Below are 25,868 nucleotides of genomic sequence, written 5' to 3' on the forward strand. Positions count from 1 at the left end.
TTCAGTGTATTCCACGGGTGCGTCCGCATTCGCTAAATGTGCTAGCCTTTCAATATCCGACGCAAATTCTTGCAATGTTTCCCCAGGCCTCTGGAAGCGATTCAGCAACTCCATTTGGTATATCTGTCTCCTATGCTCAGTTCAGTATCGTCCTGTGGAATGGTTTGTAAAATCTCAGCTGCAGGCCCTTTCAACGCCATGAACAGTGCAGCAACTTTATCTTCCGCACTCCAGTTGTTCACTGCTGCGGTCTTCTCAAACTGAAGCTTAAACACCTGGAAAGGAACAGAGCCGTCAAAAGATGGTGTTTTTACCTTCGGATTGCTCGCTGGCACAGCTGGGCGGTTTAGTTGTAACTGCTCCATACGACCTTTTAACGCTTCTATCTCGGCATAAATTTTGTCCTCGAGTTGTAAAATTTTTGCATCCTGCTCTTCCAGTTTCACAAAGAGCTGCGATGATACCTGTTCCGAAATTTGTGCCGACATTTCAGATATACGTGCCTCTTGCGCTTCCAGTTGAGATGCCAAATATGTCTTCTGTTCTTCCAATTGCGATGTTATACGTGTCTCCTGTGATTCAATCTTCGCTGTTATATGGTTCTCCTGCGATTCTAGTTGTTTTTCCATCTTGGATGTTACTGTCGAGGTTTGTGCAGATATTGCAGCTAATATTGTGTTCAAGTCTGCGTTCGCCATTGTCTGCGGTGTTTCGTTTTTCTCCTCAATTTTGGTTGTTGTCTCGTCGCCATCAAAATGAAAGACACATTCTTCCACGTTAATTCCTTCTGCTTCCATTGCCTCTCGTAGTCTTGCCTGAAGTTCGAGTTTATTGCCGGTTGTATTCAATCCACGGCTCTCCAACTCCTTCTTCAGTTGCTGGATCTTGAATTCACTGAATTTATTCAACAATTCCTCTTCTGACACCAATTGTAACGAATTTACTGCAAATCCTCCTATTTGCCGTTTTGCTAAGTTCGTATCGCTAAACTGTTGAATAAATAACTCCAATATTGAACAATGGAAAAATGGCCTTTATTAAAGTACTTCACAATAACATTTATACTTTGCAACTAGCTGGATTAATAACCAAACTGATTGATAGCTCAAATGAAACTCTCCCTTCGCCTCTACTGTCACGCCTTTTATACTTTTTGATTTCTCATTGCATACTTCCAGGCTTTTCCATTCCAGAACTTACTAGTTAGTTTCAGCTACAAAATTGCCAGCCACAACTACGTTTATAACTTCTCATTTGAGTAATACTTGCACAAATTATTGCCCTCTCTTGTGACAACTCAGATAAGATATATGCATGTGTTTGTGCATTGGTTCTCCGCTGCTCGTATACGTACATATGTGTAGACGCAATTATTGATTCGTTTATGTAGACACATAATGATTAAATTATTGATTCGAACTCACGTCACTGCTTAGCATCGGCTTAGAGATAGCAGCACCACTTAGTTTTGCTAATATTCGTAACAATAATATATGATGGAAACCAAAACAGATTCATAACAGATATGCTGATTACAATTCAAAAAGAAAAAAAAGTTTACCATTAGCAAATATTCCCTCCCGACGCTTACGAAAAACAATTAGGAAAATAAAAACGAACTTAGTATTAAAATCGGTTATATGTAAATATACAGAAAGCCTGCAGTAAGCCATTTTCGAAAACAGAATTGCTAGTTGGGTACCAGAATACTTAAAATAATAATAATAATAATTGACTAGAAGATATGTAGGTAAACCCAGTTTCGAATCAAGACATTCATTGACGAAAGAACGAATATATACCATTACGTAAAATTATGTCACATATGCGAGCAGACTGCGAGAGAGTCAACTTGTTATATAAGTAACTGGGCACTTTACCTACCATAATACGATAAAGGAAAATGCAGTTCCTCGCTCTAAGGTAATCAGAGACCTGACAACCCAGCAGACCAGTCCTCCATTCAGATACATGGTTAAATCGTGCTAAGCCAAAAACATATCGCGTTACCCGAGTGAAGGCTACATCAATTTTGTGTGCAGACTTGGAATCTAGTTTGCTGTATACACATTCCGCATAACAAATACTTGGCAATATTAATTGTATAGCGAGCTTTCTCCTTATTTCTAGCGGGGTAAAGACCGCCGATACTCTTAAGTTTCGTAGGGTATAGTAAACTTTACTGATGACAGAATTAACGTGATCAACACAGGACAGACTAGAATTTATGACGAAGCCCAGATTCGTCGCTTTAGAAACATATATCAGACAGTTAACATTAATCACCCTTATTGTCATTGTCGTCGTCGTCACTGAACGACGACGTCTCACGACGACATGTTAAATTCGGTATTGCCGTTGTCGTTTTCGATAACTATTGACGACTATCGACACATGTTTGGTATTGGCTAAGCAAATTTGCTGTCGTCGTCGCCCTCACACGACGCCATTTGTGTCGACTAGGTTTTTACTGACGACAGAAGGAAAATTTGTAAGTAAAACATTTCTTTTTTAATTAATTAAATATACATATATGTAATATGCATTGTTTTCTTAGATATTCAAAATGAAAATAACGAGTGCGCAATAATTCGAGGTTCTTGTAGCTGGGCTAGAAAAAATCGAAGTTATTTCTGATTTTTTTTTCTATTGAGTCTAAGCTCCTCTTTATTATTTTCGTCACTAGAGCTCATAATAAAACATTTTTGTAAAATCTTGAAAAGAAATATTTAAACAAATCTCAAATCGCTAAAAAAGATACAGAAATAGTAAAAAAAATCGAGCAGCTAGAGTGGGGTCGTTTCGTTCTGAACTTGTTCAATTGACCGGGTCTCAACTGAACAAGTGAACTAGATCTTCGATTTCGGTTCTTTTTGTTCTTTTAGCTCATTGGTTCTTTTAGTTCGTTTTATCTAATGTTATTCTTTCTCTCTTCTCGTTCGCGAACATTGTAAATTCACACATACATATATACGCAGAAATTCTGAGCACGAATGTCGATGATGCCACTTACACTAAAAATATGTGTGGTCATCTTTGTGTGTGGCACTGCTACAACAATATATGTATGGACTATTTATGAAAAACATGCTTTGTAAGAAACTAATTATTACATTTATTAAACTTGAGAAGTTCATATTTACAATTTGTGTCTGTACTCTTTCAATTTCCTGGATCTTTCGAAATTTGTAACTTTTTTTGAAGTTAATTATACATATATATTAACTTATTTATTCATTTTCATTTAAATATACCTACACAAAGCATTGCTGCATACACACCCCCATCTATACTTGTTGGCTGTTTTCGCGGGTGCGAGCAGCAGTGATCAAATTTGCTTGAAAAAAAAAGAACAGATGAACAAAAAGAACAACTTGTTCGTTCATCAATAAAAGAACTAAAGATTCGAATCTCTGAAATGAACGAAAAAGCACAACTCTACGAACAGCTGATCCAGAATTGACAGAGATGGTATATTTTCCTTTCGTTTTATCGATAAATTGTCGTCGTCGTCTCAACAAGCTTAAGGCTCCATTACTGATACTTAGCATAGACTTGACTTGGCTTGCGAACTGTCACTTGCAGTTCTGTTAAATGAACATTGTATGTTACTGATTACTCAAAACTTAACTTGACTTAGAAGTCTGTTGAATTTTGATTTTCTATGTAAGTTCTAAGTGACGTTTACATTTTGAGATGCCATTTGTTTGTTTCCTTTTCATTTTGACATTTTGACATTTTGTCATACAAATTGACATTTATTTAAAAATAAATTTCAACGCTGATTATGATGCCAGATTTTATGCGCCAAGTGGAGTATAATCGTGGCTAAGTTGCCAAGTTTACGCCAAGTCAAGTCAAGTCTATGCTAAGTATCAGTAATGGGGGCTTTAGCCAATACCGATTTGGTGTCGAAGTGACGACGACGTCGATACGATGTGACGTCGACTGAAATACGACGACTATGTCGACGACGACATTGACAATAAGGGTGAATGTAAAGATTTGGTAGATCCTGAAGGTTAATATGCTTTTTTGAAATGGGAAGTACATGCGATTTAGTACTGTTAAGGGCAAGGAGATTCGTAGATGCCCAATGGGATAAGGATGACAGGTCACTGTTAAACTTGGCACAAAGTTCAGAGGCTTGCCCCAGCATCGCTGTTGTTGTTGTTGTAGCAGTGCTTCGCCCCACCTAACAGCCGCGACCGATCACAAATTGTCATCAATATCCTCCAACGGGAGTCCAAGGAAACTTGCTGTTTCAACAGGGGTGGACCATAATGAAAGGGGTGTTAGAGGCGTTGGTTCCACATTACAATTAAAGAAATGGTTGGTGTCATTGCAAGCGGGGCATACATTTTGTATGTCGGGGTTGATTCTGGATAGGTAAGAGTTTAACCTGGTACAGTATCCAGAACGAAGTTGAGCAAGAGTGATACGCGTTTCACTGGGGAGTATGCGTTCCTCTTCTACAAGTTTTGGGTACTTTTGTTTGAGTACTGGATTCACCGACATAAAGGTCCGACGCCTGTTTGTGGAGTTCACCAAGGACCTGCTTGTGTTTTTTTGCTTCATACGGCTGGGTTCTCAGGTGCCGTATTTCCTCAAAATGCTTACGGAGATGACTCTTTAAGCCCCATAGGCGGTGTTGTCTTATCAATCAGATGTCTGTTTGGATGCCCAGGTTTCTGGGTATTCAACAGGAACTGTTTGGTTAGCATCTCATTTTTCTCCCTGATGGGGAGTATTCTTGCCTCATTATGTAGATGGTGTTCTGGGGACATAAGAAGACAGCCCGTGGCGATTTTGAGAGCAGTATTTTGGCAGGCCTGTAGCTTCTTCCAGGGGGTAATTTTTAGGCCTGGCGACCATATGGATGACGCGTAGCACGTAAACGGCTGGCCAATTGCCTTGTATGTAGTAATGAGCGTTTCTTTATCTTTTCCCCAGGTACTGCCAGCAAGGGATTTGAGGATTTTATTACGGCTCTGGATTTTCGGAACAATTGCGGCTGCGTGCTCACCAAAATGTAGATCCTGATCAAACGTCACACCCAAGATTTTGGGGTGTAGGACAGTCGGTAGCGTAGTGCCATCGACGTGGATGTTCAAAATGGCCGACATTTGGGACGTCCATGTTGTAATGCCAGGTTTCGCGAGGCGAAAAAACTGGAGAGATCAGGGAGGTAGCCGTTTATTCTGTTGCAGAGCTCATCGATCTGTGGGCCTGGGCCTGTGGCCATTATTGTGCAGTCATCGGCGTATGAAACGATAGTGACTCCTTCTGGTGGTGAAGGTAGTTTAGATACATATGTAGAAATTAAAAAAAGGTGGTGATAGGACACCCTGTGGCACCCCTTGTTTAATTCCTCTTGGTTTTGATGTTTCTTTTCTAAATTGCACCGATGCCTGCCGACCACGCAGATAATTTGCGGTCCACCTTTTAAGACATGGGGGAAGGGTAGACCCTTCCAGGTCTTGCAGTAACGTGCCATGGTTGACCGTATCAAAAGCTTTTGATAGGTCTAGCGCTACGAGTACTGTTCTATGGTGGGGGTTTTGATTTAAACCGCAATTTATCTGGGTGCTGATGGCATTTAGCGCGGTGGTGGTGCTATGGAGTTTTATGAAGCCATGCTGATGACAGGCTAGCTGCAAATTTGCTTGGAAGTAGGGGAGCAAAATGGCTTCAAGCGTCTTTGCTACTGGCGATAGGAGAGATATCGGACGATACGACAAAGAGGTTGTAAAAGGTTTTTATTCGTCCCACTTTCCTTTTTTAAAGTTTATGAAAGTGCGTTTTTCTGTAACGATGAAGTCGGCGGTACGCTCGAACGAAATAAGTATAGGCAGGTGGTCGGATGCCAATGTTACCATCGGCTGCCAGTTGACGCAGTTTACGAGTTCTGCGCTCACGATTGAGATATCCGGCGAACTGTGACAGCTTCCTACCATACGTGTGGGGGTCTCCGTTTATTGTGCAGAACGTGGTTCTATTTGATTCGCCAACATCTCACCCCTACTGTCCGCTCGCAAGTTTGAATGCCATATATCGTGATGGGCATTAAAGTCGCCTAAGATAATGCGATTGTTGCCAGTGAGTAAGGCGCTAATATTAGGGCGGTATACACTGGGGCAACAGGTGGTAGGAGGGATGTAGATGTTGACGATTTCTAGGATTGCATCGCCTGATCGGACAGATAGGCCTTGACGTTCTAAGACATTGTTCCTGCGGTCGATGCCAGGCTCAAATATATGATATTGCACAGAGTGGTGTATGATAAACGCGAGGCCGCTTCCATTTCCGTTTATGCGATCTTTTCTGACATATAGATCTGGATATCATCTGCGTAGGCATGTATCTGCGCATGCTGACAGGTGCTGAAGATGTCATTTATAAATAGACAAAATAATAGCGGTCCCAATATAGAACCTTGGGGTACACCAGCGAGCAATGGCCTAATGTCAGATAATTTCGATCCAACCTTAACACGCTGCGCTCTATACCCCAAATAGCTCATCATTAATTTTACCGCAGAGTCACTAAATCCGAAGTAGGCGTTCAGCTTCATATATAGCAAACTATGGTTAACTGATTCAAATGCCTTTGAAAAGTCGAGCAAGGATGTTTATGGGACGGAAATCAGACGGACTACTAGTACTTTTAATTTTAGCTACCGGAAGAATGATTGCAAGCTTCCATGCATCAGGGAAGCACGAAGTTGTAATACAATGGTTGATGATATATGTTAGGGTTGGCAAACTATTAGGAAGAATTATTTTTAGAAATTTTAGTGGGATTCTAACAGCACCAATCGTTTGAGCGGATCTTACAAACACATCTTGCAACATCAAACTCCGAGACGGCACAAAATTCAAATTGCTGAACCGATGCAAGTGGAGAGGGTATGTGCTGGGAAAAGGTGGCGCTGGGTGAGGAAGTACGATTTACAAATACGTATACGGGTTAAGGGAAAAATTTGGATTATCTTTAACATACACACGAAGGTTTTTAAATTACGCCAGAGGACATTATTTGGCCGCTCGGAATTTAACATTTTACCAAAATACTTGCGTTTTTCACGTTTGTTAACGGCAGTAGTTTCATTTCGAACATTCTTATAGGTACGCCAGTTCAAATCTATCCGATTCTTTTTCCACACTGCATAGGCCTTGTTGCGTTTTTTAATCATAGTACGAACAATTGTATTGAACTATGGGCACGAGGACGATTTTCTTTGAAAACAACGCATTGGTATATGGGCATAGTAAAGAGTGAGTACCGTATCATTAAAAAATTTGAGTTTATCGTTCACATCAGATAAACTCCAGCAATCGGCCCAGTAAACACGAGATATGTCAGCAGTCATGCTGTTAAGGTTAAGCGAGCGATAGTCAGGGAAGCTATATGTAACAGGTAATGAATTATGCTGGTCAAAATCAAAATCAAACGAACAAAAAATTAAATCATGGTCAGAGATAAATGATATTTGGTCAAACTTTAAAACGGAGGACGGATCGGAGACAAAAAAATAATCAAGCAGACTAGGACAACAGTTAATCGCGAACCTTGTTGGTACTGATGAGTTGACTAAAGAAAGACCAACACCAGACACATCGTCCAACAGACGGGAGATATACATGTCACGACATAACATATTAACATTAAAGCCACCACATACAACGATATTATCAAAGTCAACTGTGAAAGCAGATAGCATGCTACAAAAATCACTTACACTAGAACACCTATTAAGATTATACACTAACCTGGGTCGATTTGTATGGACGAAATTTAACATATACCGCGCCATCGATTTTTCGATAGGATTTGGTCTCAGGAAAAAAAAGTTCCACTACGCATACCCAAAAAAATTATTTTCGAGCCTGCAAAAAAAATGAAAAAAAACGACCAAAACACTCGCCAAAACCCAAAAAATATTGTTTTTTCTTCAAAAAACTGTTGTAAAAACGTTGGCGATAACAGTTTTTGAAAAAAATATTTTTTTTGGGTTTTGGGGAGTATTTTGGTCGTTTTTTTCGTCATTACTATTTTTAATGCTCAACATTTTGGAACCGTTGCTTTGCCCACAATGGATAACTTGGCCGACTGATACGTTGTCATAAAAAATAGAATTTACAGCAATACAGGAATTTCACTTCTTCCACTCCGCTTCCGATTGTGCATTATTTATTGATTTATTTCTAATAATAAAAGAACATATTGTTACGAATATTATCAACACTAAGGGGTACTGTTATCTCTAGGCCGATACTGGGAGTGACTTGTATGCACATCCATAAATCAATCATTATGTATCTACATAAACGAATCAATCATTAGCTGTAATTTTTTCACGTCTATATACGTTTACGCTTAAACTTTATATGGACTGCTGAGCGACAAACTTTAAATACACCTCTGAAATTGCTACGCATAAAATTAGCTCTACTAAATTTCAATACGCATTATAATCAGATGTAACTGAAATATGTGTCCATGTTTCACCCTCTGCACTAATTCCATGTATTCTATGCGCGTCCACTATGTATCACAACTGATTGAGCTATATGTTATACACAGAAATACAACAGAGGGTTGTGTCTCCACTTTTCGGTACACCCTGTAGCTGTAGCTAGTTGTTTAACCACTGCCGCTAGATGGGTCTCCTAAGCATTATCTAAGCGAGGATAGGCGTCTTTTTTTCACGCGCAAACGAAACGTAAACGCGTGTAAAAAAAAAAAATACGGCTATTATGTCTACACATATGTAGGAACACCCCGCGGAGAAGAGATGCACAAACGCATGCAGATATCTTATCTGAGATGCTCCCAAAAGTATGCAAGAAGTGTCGCTCACAAATGCACGCACATATGAGAAGCTATACATGTGCATCTGTAGTTATAATTATATGGCAGTAACTAAGTAAATTCTGGAAGCGCCTAGAAGATGCAACGAGGAAATCACAGAGTATAAAAGCACCAGCGGTAGAGGCGCGAGAGTCAGTTTTTATTAAGACGCTATCTGGCGAGCAATAGTAGTGTTTTTTATTGTGAAGTACTTTAATAGCCATTTTTCCATTATTCAATATTGGAGTTATTGCAAATATTGCAAATAAGGGGAATTGTAGTAAATTCGTTACAATATCATTATAAGAGTATCAAATTTCAAAAAATTACATTTTGTTTTCCTCTCGTTCGCCTGTAAAATATAAGTGAAGAAATTTGGGTTTCCCCGTTGTTCATTTCGCGCGAACAAAGAATTGACGATAAGGTGAAATCTTTTTCGAACACGAACATTTTTTTCGCCACCCTCTGCGATAGGGTGAACAAAAACTGGTAATATTTTCGGGTGAAAATAAAACTCGCGATAAGGGTGAGTAACTAAGTTTAACTACACTTACAAAATATATATATACAAAACAGAAACGACAACATACCATTACTATATTAAATACAACTCTAGCGAAACTGCTGCAAATCATCAACACTCCTTATTTTTAGTGGTGGGCTGTTTGTTGACCTGTCCGCTCTTACATGTACCATACCTCTCATAGTAATACCGATGCTAGGCTTCCTTTTCGTCGCAGCTTAATGGCCTCTTGCAGTAAAAGTCTATTCTCCCTAGTGAGGCTCTCGTATATATGAAAGGACCCCTCAATGCCGATTGGACGCAAAGGAGTCACAGATTTGATTTTCTTGCGATGTTCTCTAGAAGCTCGCAGGGTACGGTTGCGGTCAAGAGGAGAGTGAAATTTTATTATGACGGCACTGTTCAGTGTAGTACTTGACGTCTTAGTGCGGAAAATATCCCGGATCTGCGGAGCCATATACTCAATTGAGAGGCAGACCTGGTTGAAAATACTTTTTAAGTTTTCGCCCTCACCGAACGGAATCCCGAAAACAACGGCATCCGCCGCATTATCAGGCGCAGCACTCCTCTCTAATACATCCTCCAAATGACCTTTCATTAACGCAAGATCCTCCTGTTTTCTGTGGATTAGCTTCCAATACAGCAATCCGGGCAGACTAGTCAGCAACCGTAGCAGCAAGCGAAGTTATATCCTCTAAGCGTTTGGTGAGCTTACTCTCCACCTCAGCAAGCTGGTCCGGAACACTTTTAATTAGTGGCCACAACTGCTCAGTGTGATGTTGACCTTTCTCTTCCAGCTCCTTCAGTTTGCCGAATACAGCTGCAAGAGTAACACCTTCTTCAAAATTAGTCGCTTTCGGAGTAGGAGAGCCCTGCTTGCTTAGCCGGCGCTTTACAGAGGGAGGAGCAGTAGACGCCATTCTGGATTATAGCGTACTCAGAAATGTATTATATTTATACTTGCGAGTACTTTGTTAGTTATTAAGTACACCTGGTCACCGTAATTTAAATCAGCTGCAGAAAGATGGTTCACACACAGGTGGCGCTCTGATACGTTGGTCAACTTATTTGCAAAGTTTTTCGCGCTAAATGTTATTGCAAAAAAATATAATTTAGCACCTTTCTATATTTGCAGCAAATCCAAAAGGAGAGTGCGAATTGATGAACTGCACGATTTTATACAAGTCTTTCCTTAAAAATGTATATTGAACACTTCTACTAAGTGTAATGCACTTAAAAACAATGAAATTATTTATTAAAGTTCGCAAGCAAAAAACTTTTGAATCACGTAGCCAGAGTTGCCAATAATCTATTTAATCCCGACATCGGCCAAGGTGACAGTATCGTGAAACGTCAATCATTTCTTCCGTTTTTCGTTTCGGTTTGTGGCCACATCTCCGGTTCTTATGCACTAGGTTGGAGGTACCGGTTGCATATGAGTCCAGCATGGTATAAAACTAGTCCGACTGTCGTAGGAAGATTTCCTTTTACCTCGACGAACCGTGCATACATTGTCATCTGCACTCTAATATTTCCTTTGATGTTAACATTGCCACCTAATGCGAAGGCTTAGGATTGAGCATAGCCCGGCAGTTGTAACGTCAAAAGATTACATAAGTGCTTTGCAAAAAACATGCAGCAGACTATGTAATCTTAGATTTCAACAAATATTTTTTGAGGTAGTTGTTTCTTAACACTTTTTATTGTAATTGCCATTTTTGACACGCTTATAAAAAGTTTAAAGTTTCTCAGAATTTTTTCAGCTGGTACAGGAATTTGTATTCAACTATTTTAAATATTTCTAATACCTTGAACAATCTATTCGAATTAAAATGGGAGATAAGTAAGTTTTTCGATTTTATATCAGCATAATATTAATTCTTTGTTTTTTGTCTAGAGATGACTATAATCCATATGATTACCGCGAGGGAGCTCATCCTATGACGTAAGACATGAAACACAATTCATTGTAGGAAAACTTAATCTAATAGGTCACATATTTTTTAGGGATTTTGGTGCTTTTTTAAATCTCATCAAAGCTATCTTGGGGACTGGTGTACTTGCTTCTCCGATGGCTTTCAGGAATGCCGGTTATCTGCCTGCTATAATAGGCACCATTATAATAGGTGGCCTCATAATATATTCAAAGATGATATTGGTAACTACTTAAGTAGTCGAAAAGCAGTTTTAAGAAATGAATCCTTTCCTAGCTAAGCGGAATGTACGAATTAGAAAAACGCAAACGTGTTCCCTTAATGACCTATAGCGAAGCAATGGTGACTGCAGTTACAGAAGGCCCGAATTCTTTACGTTGTTTAAAAAACCTTTTAAGGTCAGTAAGCTTCTACGACATACCTTAAACGGACCTAACCTATGAAGGAAAAAATTAACTGTTTAAAACTGCATATGTTAATTCAGTATTTTAAAACGATCGTCCTTTGTCAACCGAAGTAACGGGATCAACATAAACAAAAAAAAATTTTGAAATCTATATAAAATTCAAATTATGTATGTCGGTATAGACCGGGTTGCGTCCTAAACGGAGAGACCGATCACAACCAAATTTGCAAATTAGTTTATCTCGATTAGTTTATGCCGTTACAAGTTTCCTCTGCATAGGGTAGTAATACACAGAGAGAAAGCCCTGGAATATAAGGAGTATGCTCTAGGAGTCTTCTTAGACATTGCCGGGGCTTTCAACAATGTTTCTAAATTGGCGATCATGGATGGTCTTAATTACATTAAACAACATCCAGCCATCTAATGTCGGGTTTACTAAGAGGTACAAGGTCCCAAATTGGATCAGGTCTAAGTTAGGAGGGGTGACCCCACAGGAGAAACCTTGCACAAAATATCTAGGAATCATCCTAGACAGTAAGTTGTCGTGGAAGCTCAACGTGGAGGAGAGGGTGAAGACGGCCTCGGCGGCACTTTATGAATGTAAAAGAATGCTGGGGTGTACGTGGGGTTTATCGCCCTCTCCTTATCATTAGATATTTGCAGCGATTGTAAACCCTATCCTTTGGAGTTCTTCTTTGGTAGAAACCCCCAAAAAAACCTACTTTAAAAATTAGAGGGGCTATGCAGTCTATCAATGCTTAGCATTACGGGAGCCCTGAAAACAACCCCGCCGGCTGCACTGTATGCCATTCTGCACATTCCACCTGTAGACCTGGTAACAAAGAACATAGCGTTAAAAACAGCAACAAGGTTCAGTGCCTCGTAGCTGCTTGAGCGCAGACCATATGGCCATAGTAGTATAGCGTCATCAATCATTGGACGACCAGGCTACCTGATTCCCTATCTGCGCTTCGAGGGGACTCTTATAGCCACAATAGAGGTGGATGGTTGGCGCAAGGGTCCTCAAATGGCGGAATTATTATTATTATGGCGGACGACAGATCTTACAAGGTGCTAGGTCACTGTACCGTTTTCCAAGCGGAAATATTAGCCGTAACCAATGCAGTAGAAACTGTAAGAGAATAGCTTAAACTGCAGCCGTGTTAACTTTTATATTGACAGCCAAGCAGCAATTAAGGCATTAATCTCGCATAGCACAGCATCTAAATGCGTGTTAAGTGTAAGCAATCCCTGGAAAGAATCGGGACGGGAAAAGCATATATCTATAATGGGTCCCAGGGCATATGGGAATATATGGGAATGAACTAGCTAAAAAGGGCTTCGTAGACGTCCCAACTATATTGGGCGAGAGGTTCAGATGATCGACGAAGTGGGAAAGGCGTGGGTCCAAGCGCTGGGCTGTAAAGTGTCGAAGATTATGTGTAGGTCTTACAACCTTAGACTAACAAAGTTGCTTCCACCATTAAAAAGAGAGGAATGTAGACACATGACGGGTACTCTGACTGGACACTGCCTTGTGGCGCCACATACCTTTAAATTAGGCTTGATCAGTGATAGCAGATGTAGGATGTGCGGGTTGGAGGAGGAAACGATCGAGCACGTTATGTGCTCGTGCCCTACACTTGCCAGGCTAAGACTCCAGCTATTAGGAGTGATGCAGCTGTCAGATCTAGAAGCAGCAAGTGGCATAGGTTCTAGAAAGATTTTGGTATTTGGCTAGAGGGCGGAGTTAATTTATAACATAGGTTCTGGTTTTTGATAGGGTTTTTCAGTTTGGTCGTTAAATAAGCTTCTGCTAAAACTACGGACTCATTCAGTCTAGGTAGGTAGGTAGGTGAAATGGCTGCGACCCCGGTCGCGCAAGTAGCTATTTAAAGCCGCTTTGATGCCATGTAACTCGTCTAAAAACCTACGGAATGTTACGGCCAATGTATTACAATCAGCCAGAGTTGTTGATAAAATTAAGAATATTTGGGATTGCTATCACAGATAACCCTCTGAGGTCTTCTAGAAACGGTGTTCCAAGGAACCTTAGCCGGGCTCTAGCTAGAACCGGGTATTTACACATAAAGTGTTCTACTGTCTCCCTGGCATTTGGATCTTTGCAGCTTCTGCAGTAGTCGTTATACGGAATGCCCATCTCTTCCGGATGCGTACCTACTACCCAATGAGCGGTGCAGACTGCTATCAGTTTGCGTGTGTTAGCCCTGGATTTGTTCAGAAGACTTCTCGTCCTCTTTCCATCATAGTTTGGCCAAATGGATTTTGATATTGCACAGGTGGTGATGTTATTCCACTTTGTTTGTGCTTTCTTCAAGTAGAAGCTCCCTTGGCTACTGCTATGGGAATGCCTACTTCGACACTGGTTATTTCCTCGTTCATCTCCGATGAGCCCCTACGTGCCAGCTCGTCGGCCTTCTCGTTACCCTCTATACCCCTATGACGAGGGACCCAGATAATGCGTAGTTCTAGATTGGTGGATAACTGGGTTATAAGTCGCTTACAAGCTCACACTAATTTTGAGTTAATGTTTGGCGTGGAAAGCGCTTTTATCGCTGCTTGGCTATCCGACAGGATGCAAACTTTACCAGCTACATTCTAGCCCTCCAGTGATTTGCAGGCCTGCCAAATCGCGAGGATTTCTACTTGAAACACGTTGCAGTGCGATGGGAGTCTGAATGATGCAGACATGATGCATCTTGGAGCCGTCAGTGTAGATTTGGATGTCGTCGACCCTTATGCCCGAGTTTCTCTTCCACTGGTTCCTGCTTGGAATGGCGGTATTACAACCGTACTCAAACTTCAGTTTGCGAGGGTAGTAATCTGTCTCGGTACTACATGTACCATCCGGAAGTTTCTTTAGGATACTACTATGCCCTTGCTGAGTATCCTTCCAACACCCAGACTCCCTGAGTCTCAGTGCGGTTTGTGACGATGTACAAAGTATATGCAAGTCGATCGGAAGCAGGTGCAAAATGGGGTCTAAAGCAGCTGTGGGGCAAGTGCGTCCGGTCCCTATGGCACCAACGGACGCAGTGCGCTGAACTTTTTGCAGGCTGGTGAGATTGTAGCTCTTACTTAGAGCTTCCCACCAGACTATGGAACCATAGGTAAGCACCGGCCGCACCACCGCCTCGTACATCCAAAGTACCATGCTTGGCTTGAGCCCCCATTTCTTACCAAACATTGATTTACAGGCATAGAAGGCGATGCAGGCCTTCCGTACCCGCTCTTCGATGCATACTTTCCAATTCAACTTGCAGTCAATTGTTAGTCCCATATACTTGGTACTCGATGACAGGGTTAGTTGCTGGCCGTTTAAGAATCGTAGTCTGAAGGCAGGTGGCTTGTACTTCCTCGTGAAGAGAAGCAGGTCCGTCTTGTCGGGATTTAACCTAAGGCCACATCCCTGTGCCTACGTGCTGAGTTTAGCCAAGGCCCTTTCCATGATTTCGCTCATTACGGAGGGTAAAGGACCAGAGACCAAGATTGCCACGTCGTCGGCATACGCCACGATCTTAACCCCCCTGCGTTAAGTTTTCCTAGGATTTCATTTATGTGGTCAACCAAAGCAGAGGTCATGCCCCCTTCTGCCGGCCTTAGGGATGAAAACCACCCTTGTTTTCGTCCACGAGGCCGGAATGTGATTGAGACGAATGCATGCCTCGAAGATCTCCTTTAGTTCCTTAACCAACGATTTCTGAGTCTTCTGCAGCATTATAGGTAGAATACCATCCACGCCGGTGATTTATATGGAGAGAAGCTATCTATTGCCCATGCAATCTTCTGCTCCGTTAAAAGTGTGTCTATGAGGCCAACAGGTACTTCCTGATGTGCCGTATCTGTATCGCGTACTCCCTCCCCCGATCCATCCGGGAAGTGAGCATCTACAAGGATGTTTAGAGTCTCAGCCGCGGATCCTGCCCATGTTCCATCGGCGAGCTTGACAAATGTCTTGTTTGAGTGACTCTTGGCAAGAATCTTTCCCAGCCTGGCTGAGTCCTTCGTGGACTCAATCGACTCGCAGTGTTCTCGCCAGGAGCTTGATTTTGCTGTCCATATGGTTTTCTTATACTCCCTCAGAGCCGTCCTGTACTCCTGGAAATCGTTCCTGAAGTGACAGTCGTTGAAGACCCTCCTCAGCTTTGACCTCAGGTCGCTGAGATTTTTGTCCCACCACGGTGGGAAGGTCTTTTTGCTCCTCGAAATTGGACAGGCGAGTTTAAAGGCCCCCTGAAAACTTTTCTCCAGAGACCGGACTCGGTCGTCAAGACTTCACTCAGTCTATGTGAGGTCTCATTGACCGGCCAGCTCAACCTAATCCACAAGCTACCTCTGCTCAGCTGAGAATAAAAATTATCTAATTGATAAAATTTACCATGTTTTGGTCAGCAGCTGTAGGTTACCATTTTTCATTCTCATTTCTTACTGAGACCTCAATCGCCTAGGCGATTTCGACGGAGTTCAACGAACTGATGCTAGACGAAGAATTAATTAGATCTTGAAATGGTCGGTGCATAACAAGTTTTAAGTGTATCATCATGGGTATTTCAAAACGGTACTTATGCCGGAGGTCACTTTGATCGACAAAAGCCAATTATTATAGAGGTTATTGTACATAAATGTGTATGTAGTTACATTAGGGTGGTCCTAATAAACCAAATATAAGATTTTTTCCAGTCTCATCCCTTTAGGGAGACTCCAAAAATTCATATTAGTTTTTCTTTCTCAACTTGAATCACTGCGCGACGCCTCTAAACCGTTCGTTATCGGGACCAAAATTTATATGTGACATCGCCAACTATACTGCCGTCCATAACAAGAAGGCTGTAAAAAGTGAAATGAGAGAAATGTGAAGTGCGAGTTTTACGTTTGTTTTAACCAAATAAATAGTTTTATTTCGTACACAGAAAACGAATATGATCTATTTCTTAAACGACTTTTTGGAGTGCCATTATCGTGTGCTTCTGGTACTGGCATTTTATTCTTTTTTTCATAGAATAGTTTGACCGACACTACTTTTATGCTTTGCAACCATTTTAACAGTAAAATTGTATTTCAATGTTATTTTAATGTAAAAATATAACTATGTATAAACTATTTTCAGAGAATAAAATCAGTAATATTTATTTATATTGCTTTCTTGCTTTGAAAAGTTGATTACTTCCTGTTTGGTTGGGAAATTTAATATATTCGAAATATAAAACAAAATTTCAATCTTGTTCTATCCTTAAATTTGAATTTTTATACTCAGCTGATCAGAGCTCACAGTTTTTTAATCTGTTCGCCGAACGGTAATCCGTAACGGCATAAACTAATCGAGATAGATATATACTTATATATATCAAAATAATCTGGGCGAAAAAAGAAATTCATTTAGCCGTCCGTCCGTCCGTCCGTCTGTCCGTTAACATGATAACTTGAGTAAATTTTGAGGTATCTTGATGAAATTTGGTGTGTAGGTTCCTCATCTCATCTCAGATCGCTATTTCAAATGAACGAAATCGGACTATAACCACGCCCACTTTTTCGATATCGAAAAACCGAAAAAGTGCAATAATTCATTACCAAAGACGGATAAAGCGATGGAACTTGGTAGGTGGGTTTACCTTATGACGCAGAATAGCAAATTAGTAAAATTTTGGACAATGGGCGTGGCACCGCCCACTTTTAAAAGAAGGTAATTTAAAATTTTGCAAGCTCTAATTTGGCAGTCGTTGAAGATATCATGATGAAATTTGCCAGGAACGTTACTCCTGTTACTATATGTGTGCTAAATAAAAATTAGCAAAATCGATTGACGAACACGCCCACTTAAAAAAAAAATTTTAAAGTCAAATTTTAACAAAAAATTTAATATCTTTACAGTATGTAAGTAAATTATGTCAACATTCAACTCCAATAATGATATGGTGCAACAAAATACAAAAATAAAAGAAAATTTCTGTAAGATGACCATCGTGGTCATCTTTATTTCCGTCGTAGTGGACGTAGTTTATTCCCAAACGCTTTAACGCCACTTAAGTAAGGCACACAATACTAGTTACGTAGACTCACGCAAATACACCGATTTCAATACAAAACAAGAAATGATGCACTTTACTTTATAGTATAGTCCTTTTCTTTATTTGTTCCTATAAAAAATGTTCAGAAATTTAGAAATTAACACATATATATATAGATATGCGAGCTACTTAAATTTTTGCTTCTGGACGAGTTAAATGCGCGGAATTAATTGGCTTCTATTCATTTGACAGATAGCCTTTATCGTGAATGTGTTGTTTTGACAGGTAACCTTTATTGTGAATTATGGTTATGTTTAATAAGCATTGATTGACTTTATGGTCACGCAACATTTACCGTAAGGGTTACCTTACATTTCAAAATGGGCGTGGCTCCGCCCTTTTTCAATTTATTTGTCTAGAATACTTTTAATGCCATAAGTGGAACAAAAATTTACCAATCCTTGTGAAATTTGGTAAGGGCATATATTCTATGACAATAACTGTTTTCTGTGAAAATGGGTGAAATCGGTTGAAGCCACGCCCAGTTTTTATACACAGTCGAACGTCTGTCCTTCCGCTCGGCCGTTAACACGATAACTTGAGCAAAAATCGATATATCTTTACTAGACTTAGTTCACATACTTTTCTGAACTCACTTAATCTTGGTATAAAAAATGGCCGAAATCCGACTATCTTTATCGATATCGAAAATTACGGAAAATGAAAAAATTCCATAATTCTATACCAAATATGAAAAAAGGGATGAAACATGGTAATTGGATTGGTTTATTGACGCAAAATATAACTTTAGAAAAAACTTTGTAAAACGGGTGTGACACCTACCATATTAAGTAGAAGAAAATGAAAAATTTCTGCAGGGCGAAATCAAAAGCCCTTGGAATCTCGGCAGGAATACTGTTCGTGGTACTACATATATAAATAAATTAGCAGTACCCGAGAGATGATGTTCTGGGTCACCCTGGTCCACATTTTGGTCGATATCTCGAAAACGCCTTCACATATACAACTAGGGCCACTCCCTTTTAGAACCCTCATTAATACCTTTAATTTGATACCCATAACGTACAAACACATTCTAGAGTCACCCCTGGTCCACCTTTATGATGATATCTTGAAAAGGCGTCCACCTATACAACTTAGGCCCACTCCCTTTTAAATAATCATTAACACCTTTCGTTTGATACCCATATCGAACAAACGCATTCTAGAGTCACCCCTAGTCCATCTTTATGGCGATATCTCGAAAAGGCGTCCACCTATTGAACTAAGGCCCACTCCCTTTTAAAATACTCTTTAATACCTTCCATATGATACCCATGTCATACAAACACATTCCAGGGTTACCCTAGGTTCATTTTCCTACGTGGTGATTTTCCCTTATTTTGTCTCCAAAGCTCTCAGCTGAGTATGTAATGTTCGGTTACACCCGAACTTAGCCTTCCTTACTTGTAAATGATTAATTTTTAAGTTTATGGCTGTTTTGGGGTCGCAGAAATATGTTGGCATCCAAATTTCTAAAAAGCATTTAGTGAAATTTACTGCCTTTTGCTATGGACGGTAGTATAGGATTATCGCTTTTGGGTAATCAAAGAAATCACTTTTAATTTTTTGGGCCTTCGTACAGAAATATTAGCTTTGACCATTATGCGTCATCTTTTAACCGGCGACAATCGTGAACAAAGTTTGTATGTGATATTTTTGACGTAGGTATTACCGTCTAAAGGGATAAGATAAGAAAATATAGTTTATTTGATTTATAAGGAGAACCTTATTGCACATACATAAATCCAATTTGACGAAATTATATTTTTTAGTTACGTTGTTAGCGGAATGCTCATTATCAATCACTTTGGTGCTTGTTGCGTTTACGTGGTGTTTATAGCGAATTGCATGAAAGATTTTGGTGATTACTATTGGACTGTTATCGATAATCGTTATTATATGCTGATGGAAATTGTACCGTTATGTTTGATATTTTATATAACTAATTTGAATGCATTGGTCCCTTACGTATTTGTTGCTAATCTCTCGCTGATATTGGGTATGTTATTTAACGTAAGTATAAGCTCATTCTACCCAGTTGTTTTAAAGTTTTATAAATGAAAGTGGATGTGCGTGTTGAATCTATATATATATCAGACCTGTTAAATAATGATTAACAATTTTAATGATTATTAATTATAATGAGTTTTCCTCAGCCAATTGTTTAATGATATTAGGTATGCCCTTTTAATGATTATTAATTAATTATTTTCATTAAAATTTTGTAATTAATTAATTAATTATTTTTAATTGCATAATTAATACAAACAATGTTGATTATTTTTAATTATTTTTTCGTTTGTCTTATGGAATGATAAACATAATCATTTGATTATTTTAATTAATTTTGATTATTTTTAATTAAATAATTAATATAATTATTTGATTAATGTCAATTAATTTTGATTATATAAATTACATAATTAATACAATTAAATGATTATTTTTAATTAATTTTAATTATTTCTGTGTTTTTCCAGCATCATAATATAAAAAAAATATATATATATACAGGTATATACTTACGTCTGTGGTGTAATAAGCCAAAATTTACGCTCTCCAATTTGGGTTTTAAAAGTGTTTACAAAAAGCAGCGACAATTGACAATATCAGTAAGAATAAATATGTATCTTATATTTCTTGAGTTAGCACAAGTATGTACATACAATAGTACAATTGGTTTCAGCCACTTATTCCTTACTTCAAACATTTTCTCTTTCATGTTAATAATTCAAAATAATCATATAATTGGAAATAATTAGATAATCAAAAATAATTAAGTAATTGAAATTAGTCAAATAATTAAATTTAATTATTAATTGTTTGGTTAATTTTAATTTTTTGATTAAAATTAATTGTTTGATTATTTTTAATTACTTAATTGTTCTTAATCATATGATTGTCCTTAATTTAAAACAATGGGTACATTTTTTAATTATTTTTGATTATTTTTTTAATGGCCAATAATCATGATTATTTTTAATTATTTTTTTAATTAATTATTAATTGCTAGGTGCTGTGCAAAAAATTAATTAATCATTAAAATTAAAAAGGGCAACGAAATTAATGATTATTAATGTTAATGGAAATTTAACGGGTCTGATATATATATATATATATCTGATATATATATATATATTTGGTACAAAGATATTTGGTATAAAGATTCCATATTTGGGATGGTATTAGTGGGAGAGGGTTGAAGTGGGAGTGAAACAAAGTTTTAAAGCCGATATATTTCCGTAATTATTTGGTATTTATATATGACTAATTTAGGTGGGAGAGGTAGAAGGAGTAAAGGTGGGGACAAAAAAAAGGTATCTGTATCTACATAATTATTTTAAAGGGGTGTCCAATATTTTATATACGAAATTCCATATATGTGGCAATTTAGGCGACAGAGGTAGAGGGAGTGGAAGTGAGAGTAAGATTGGGTGTGATAGTGAATAAACTTCAAATTCGCTATACAACCGTAGTTATTTGGATGAAGTTTTCAGTATTTGGAATATAGATTCCATATGAGGTGATACAGGTGGGAGAGGTGGAGGGAGTGGAAATGAGAGTGGGAGTGAGAATGGGTTTAGGGGTGGGAGGGAGAAGTATAATGAAATAAAGGGAATGAGGAAATGATAGGAAATGGGAGAAAAAGTAGGTGTTTATTTAATTATTTATATACAGATCATTAGGAGTAACGGAGTTCCAGTTTTAAAATTTAAGCAAAGCATTTTTCGAATAGGACATAATCTGTCGGGTACGGTAGAAACCAGTTTGTAACGATGTCTCACAAATGAAATGAAAGTTGTTCGACAATCACGGAAAAGATCTATACACCCAGCGATGACATGGCAATTTTTTTTTTTCTTTTATTCTAATTTAAACATATCCTTCCTTTATATAAAGTTGGTTTCATGTTTGACCGAAAAATTCAGTACAAAATTGCGGAGACATGCATTCGATATTTGAGTAACTCCCCGTGGAGCTAGAGGCTTGAAACTTGGAACGTACTTAAGAACCCGTTGACAATGCAAAATTAGTGTGAGCTGTAGACTTGAATTTTAATTTCGCCAGGTGTCACTTGGATTTAGATATTAGGGAAAATCATAAGGAAGGAATAGAGTTGTCCGATCACTTTTTGAGATACTTCCCATTAAGCTACAAACTTTATACCTCAAGCTTAGTTGAGAACAACATGACAATGCATCAAATAATGGGCACAATTGTGACAGGTGACGTGTGAGTTGTGATATTAGGAAATTTCATTCCAAATGGATATATGCGATCAAGTTTTGAGATACCGTCACACATAGTCCTGAGGTACAAGATAATGCAACCAAAAATTAAAATTCCGCTAGGTGACGCATGGGTGAAGTGCACGGATCGAAGTATTAAGAGAAAAAATTATGAAGGGGGGGGTAGAATCATGCGATACATTTTTTAGAGAATTACCACGAAGCTGAAACTTCAAACTAACACATATTTAAGACAACTCAGATAATGCAATAAAATTAAGAAAATGAACGCTAGATGGCTAACTTGTTAGAATAATTAGTAAATTCATACGACACTTGAAATCTTGCGATCGATTTTTAAGTAGCTTCGCGGTGAGTTAGAGGCCTGAAAATTTTAACATATTTCAGAGGTAAAAGAGAGAGGAATACCTATCACAAAAAGTTCCGCTATGGGACGCAGGTATCGATGTGTTTAGAAAATCGTATCGAAAGGTGGTAATCTTGCGATTAATTTTTAAAAGACCTGCATTGTGCTACATACTTGAAACTTCATACATAGTTCAGGCGCCGAGACAGTGCAACAAAAGGGGAAGAATAAAGAAGACATAAAAAATGCAAACACTTTCTTTATATAAATGGATGAAAATGCTCTTTGTTCTCACAGGGGTGATCTTAAAAATTTTATACTACAACTGGGTATATAATTTACATCTCAAGTTATTTGTATTCATAGATTAAATAAATATGTTAAATATATTTCTTTCCCAACAGGTTTTGCCATACTTTTCTACTATATCATGACGGATATGCAACCATTTTCGGAAATGATCACCTTTCAAGACGTTTATTATTATCCATTCTTTTTTGGCGCTACGATGTTTGCTTTCGATGCACCCGGTCTGGTTGTTGCCATCGAAGCGAATATGAAAAATCCAGCACATTTCCGTAACATTTGTGGCGTTTATGTTCAAGCTATGATCATAATCATAACATTCCAAATTGCCTTTGCTTTCTTTGGATACTGGAGTTATGGTGAACAAGTTGCTTCGACTATTTTACAAAATTTACCTTCAAATGCAGTGTATGATCATTCTTAACATTAAAGCAAAGCTTCTTAAGGCCAATCTCAATGTCTGGTTAACCAATTTAACGGAACTATGACTCCGGTTGAAAGGTTAACGGGACATCAAGATGAGCACCTTAATATTCGGTTAATGACTTACTGGAATTAAGCTCGTTTGGTGGCGTAGTTTTGGTAAAGTGTTTATCCGGTCATAAAAAACCCGGCTCCTAATATGTTTTCATATCATTTTTCTTATCTTTTTCTGTTGCTGTTTTGCAGATTATCGGCATTGGCACGTATAATATTTGCGATTTCACTTTATATTTCCCACCCACTTCAAGGATATGTACCCGTGGATGTTTTATGGAATAATTGGTTGAAAGCAAAAGTGCCTGAGAATCGACAGCTGGCTTGGGAATTAGTTGTTCGTACCATAATTGCATTACTAACAGGTAAATACCAGCTTGTCTCTGTAAGATTATCAAGGCCCATTTTTTAGCACAAGTTTAAAGTTAAACTTATGCCAGAAACTTGTAAAGGGAAGGTTAGGTTTTGTTAAATGGTAGTTGCCCTGTTAGGGGAAGCTCACTTGGACAGCATGAATGTCCGTTGTGATACCACACAAAATAATGGTGATGTAGATAGCGTAGCAACGAAATAAATAGTTTCGAATGAGACCGATCTAAACCTTCGGTAAATCCCCCGAAGATCCAAGTAAGTCGCGACCGAAATACTCGCATAGTTCTGGCAAAAGTTGAGCAATCAAGCATACAGTTGCAGTAGGATAAGACGCACGGCATGCATATTAAGACGCACGGCATTTATACCCCAGCGGGTTAGGTGGTTTTGAATATACCCGCGACAAGTATGCCTGTCGTAAGAATAGACTAAAATGCACAAATGTTTCAAGCGGAATTCAAATTGGTAAAGTCGACAGTAGACATAGCTCTAGCGTCCTACATATGCGCACTTCTAAGGCTCCAAATAACGATTCGGAACACGACCTACTTACGGCGAAGCTATGCACACACATCTGCACACACAGAATTACATAGACAGTTTTTCATCGAAAGCTGTTTACCACACAAAGACAGCTGACACATTTCTCATTCGGCTCTGGCATCTGCTCGCTGAGGAGGTTCTTCGTTCTAGCGATAGGATACTTCTGCCTCGGAACTATATATTCAAACCCTCCAATGCTAGCAGAAAAAGAGGCGCTTCCATGGGACACAAGGGTTTCTCAGCGCAATCCATAATTTCTCCAACTCAATTGCCAGCTTCGCCAAGATCCTCACGGAAAGAGGGGGCTGGTTGATCTAGGAGGTTCAATGCGGTCATATAAAATCGTTCCCCAGTACTAGTACTCTAGTAATGTTATTTTTCGGAACGTACCTGATAATTATCTGGCAAAGAACTATGAACAACGACGAAACTCCCCAACACATTTGGGTAGTCTCCTATCGCTACGAGAAGATTTAGAAGGTCCTTCTACGTTAAGCAGGTCCAACGGAAAAAGTGTTTCTACACGGTGTTTCTGGCGTTAATTATACCGAAGAAGAATCGCTTAAAGGGCCCATTACTGATACTCAGCATAGACTTGACTTGACTTGGCGTAAACTTGGCAACTTAGCCTCGATTATACTCCACTTAGCGCATACAATCTGGCATCATAATCAATAAATGTCAATTTGTATGACAAAATGTCAAAATGAAATGGAAACAAACAAATGGCATCTCAAAATGTAAACTTCACTTAGAACTTACATAGAAAATCAAAATTCAACAGACTTCTAAGTAAACTTAAGTGTTGCTATGTTTTGAGTAATCAGTAACATGCACTGCTCATTTAACAGAACTGTAAGTGATAGTTCTCAAGTCAAGTCAAGTCTATGCTAAGTATCAGTAATGGGCCCTTAAGGGTCGAAACGCCAATTAAAAGTAATAAACAATATAAGAGTTTTTAAACTTTTTTCAAATGCCCAAAGTGCCAGAGTTTAGCAGAAATATAACACAGTTTTAAAAAACAGACAAAAGTGACAATATCTGAGAGGTCATACCATTTTTATGGTAGATCTCGTAGATCTAAGAACGAGAGCACTCAAGACTTTCCAAGGACACCCCTATAGTCGTCACTTACGGACAAAAAACCGGTTGTTGTTGTTGTAGCAGTGCTTCGCCCATCCAATAGGTGCGACCGATTACAAATTTTCATCAGTATCCTCTAACGGGAGTCCAAGGAAACTCGCTATTTGAACAGGGGTGATCATAGTGAGAGGCATTGGTTCACAATACAGTCAAAGAGATGGTTGGTGTCATGTGGGGACACATTACAAGCAGGACATATGTTTTGATTTCTGGTTGATTCTGGATAGGCAAGAGTTTAACCTGTTACAGTATCCAGATCGAAGTTGAGCTAGAGTAACTCGCGTCTCCCTAGGGATAGTGCGTTCCTCTTCTGCTAGTTTTGCGTATTGTTCTTTGAGTACAGGATTCACCGGGCAATTCCTGGCATAGAGGTCCGCGCCTGTTTGTGGAGTTCACTGCGACCTGATTGCGTTTTTTAGCTTCATACGGCTGTGTTCTCAGGTGCCATATTTCCCTATAATGCTTACGGGGATGACTCCTTAAGCCCCTGGGGACTTAAGGAGACAACCCGTGGCGGTTCTAAGAGCCGTATTTTGGCAGGCCTGTAGCTTGTTCCAGTGAGTAGTTTTTAAGCTTGGCGACCATATCGGGGACGCGTAGCGTGCAATCGGCTGGCCAATTGCTTC

The 25,868-nt window shown here is 39.0% G+C and overlaps 1 protein-coding gene across 6 annotated transcripts in view; it reads left to right on the plus strand.

Annotated features, from left to right (window-relative positions):
• Positions 1–10,505: 10,505 nt before the first annotated feature.
• Positions 10,506–25,868, plus strand: part of LOC137244068 (proton-coupled amino acid transporter-like protein CG1139) — a 228,029-nt gene continuing 212,666 nt past the window's right edge. For 3 of the 6 annotated variants that reach the window (XR_010950786.1, XM_067772577.1, XM_067772573.1), the window contains exons 1-8: positions 10,506–11,055; positions 11,129–11,219; positions 11,274–11,321; positions 11,384–11,534; positions 11,587–11,708; positions 19,578–19,804; positions 22,806–23,115; positions 23,377–23,549. Coding sequence is in view for 5 of the 6 variants with exons in the window: in XM_067772577.1 (XP_067628678.1) it covers positions 11,209–11,219; positions 11,274–11,321; positions 11,384–11,534; positions 11,587–11,708; positions 19,578–19,804; positions 22,806–23,115; positions 23,377–23,549 (1,042 nt within the window). In the remaining variant the exon portion in view is untranslated. Of the gene's footprint in view, positions 11,056–11,113; positions 11,220–11,273; positions 11,322–11,383; positions 11,535–11,586; positions 11,709–19,577; positions 19,805–22,805; positions 23,116–23,376; positions 23,550–25,868 lie in introns of all 6 variants that reach the window. The other 3 variants (XM_067772575.1, XM_067772574.1, XM_067772576.1) reach the window with 3 other exon arrangements.

Source organism: Eurosta solidaginis, chromosome 3 (assembly GCF_040869045.1).
Source record: "Eurosta solidaginis isolate ZX-2024a chromosome 3, ASM4086904v1, whole genome shotgun sequence".
Lineage (NCBI taxonomy): Eukaryota > Metazoa > Arthropoda > Insecta > Diptera > Tephritidae > Eurosta > Eurosta solidaginis.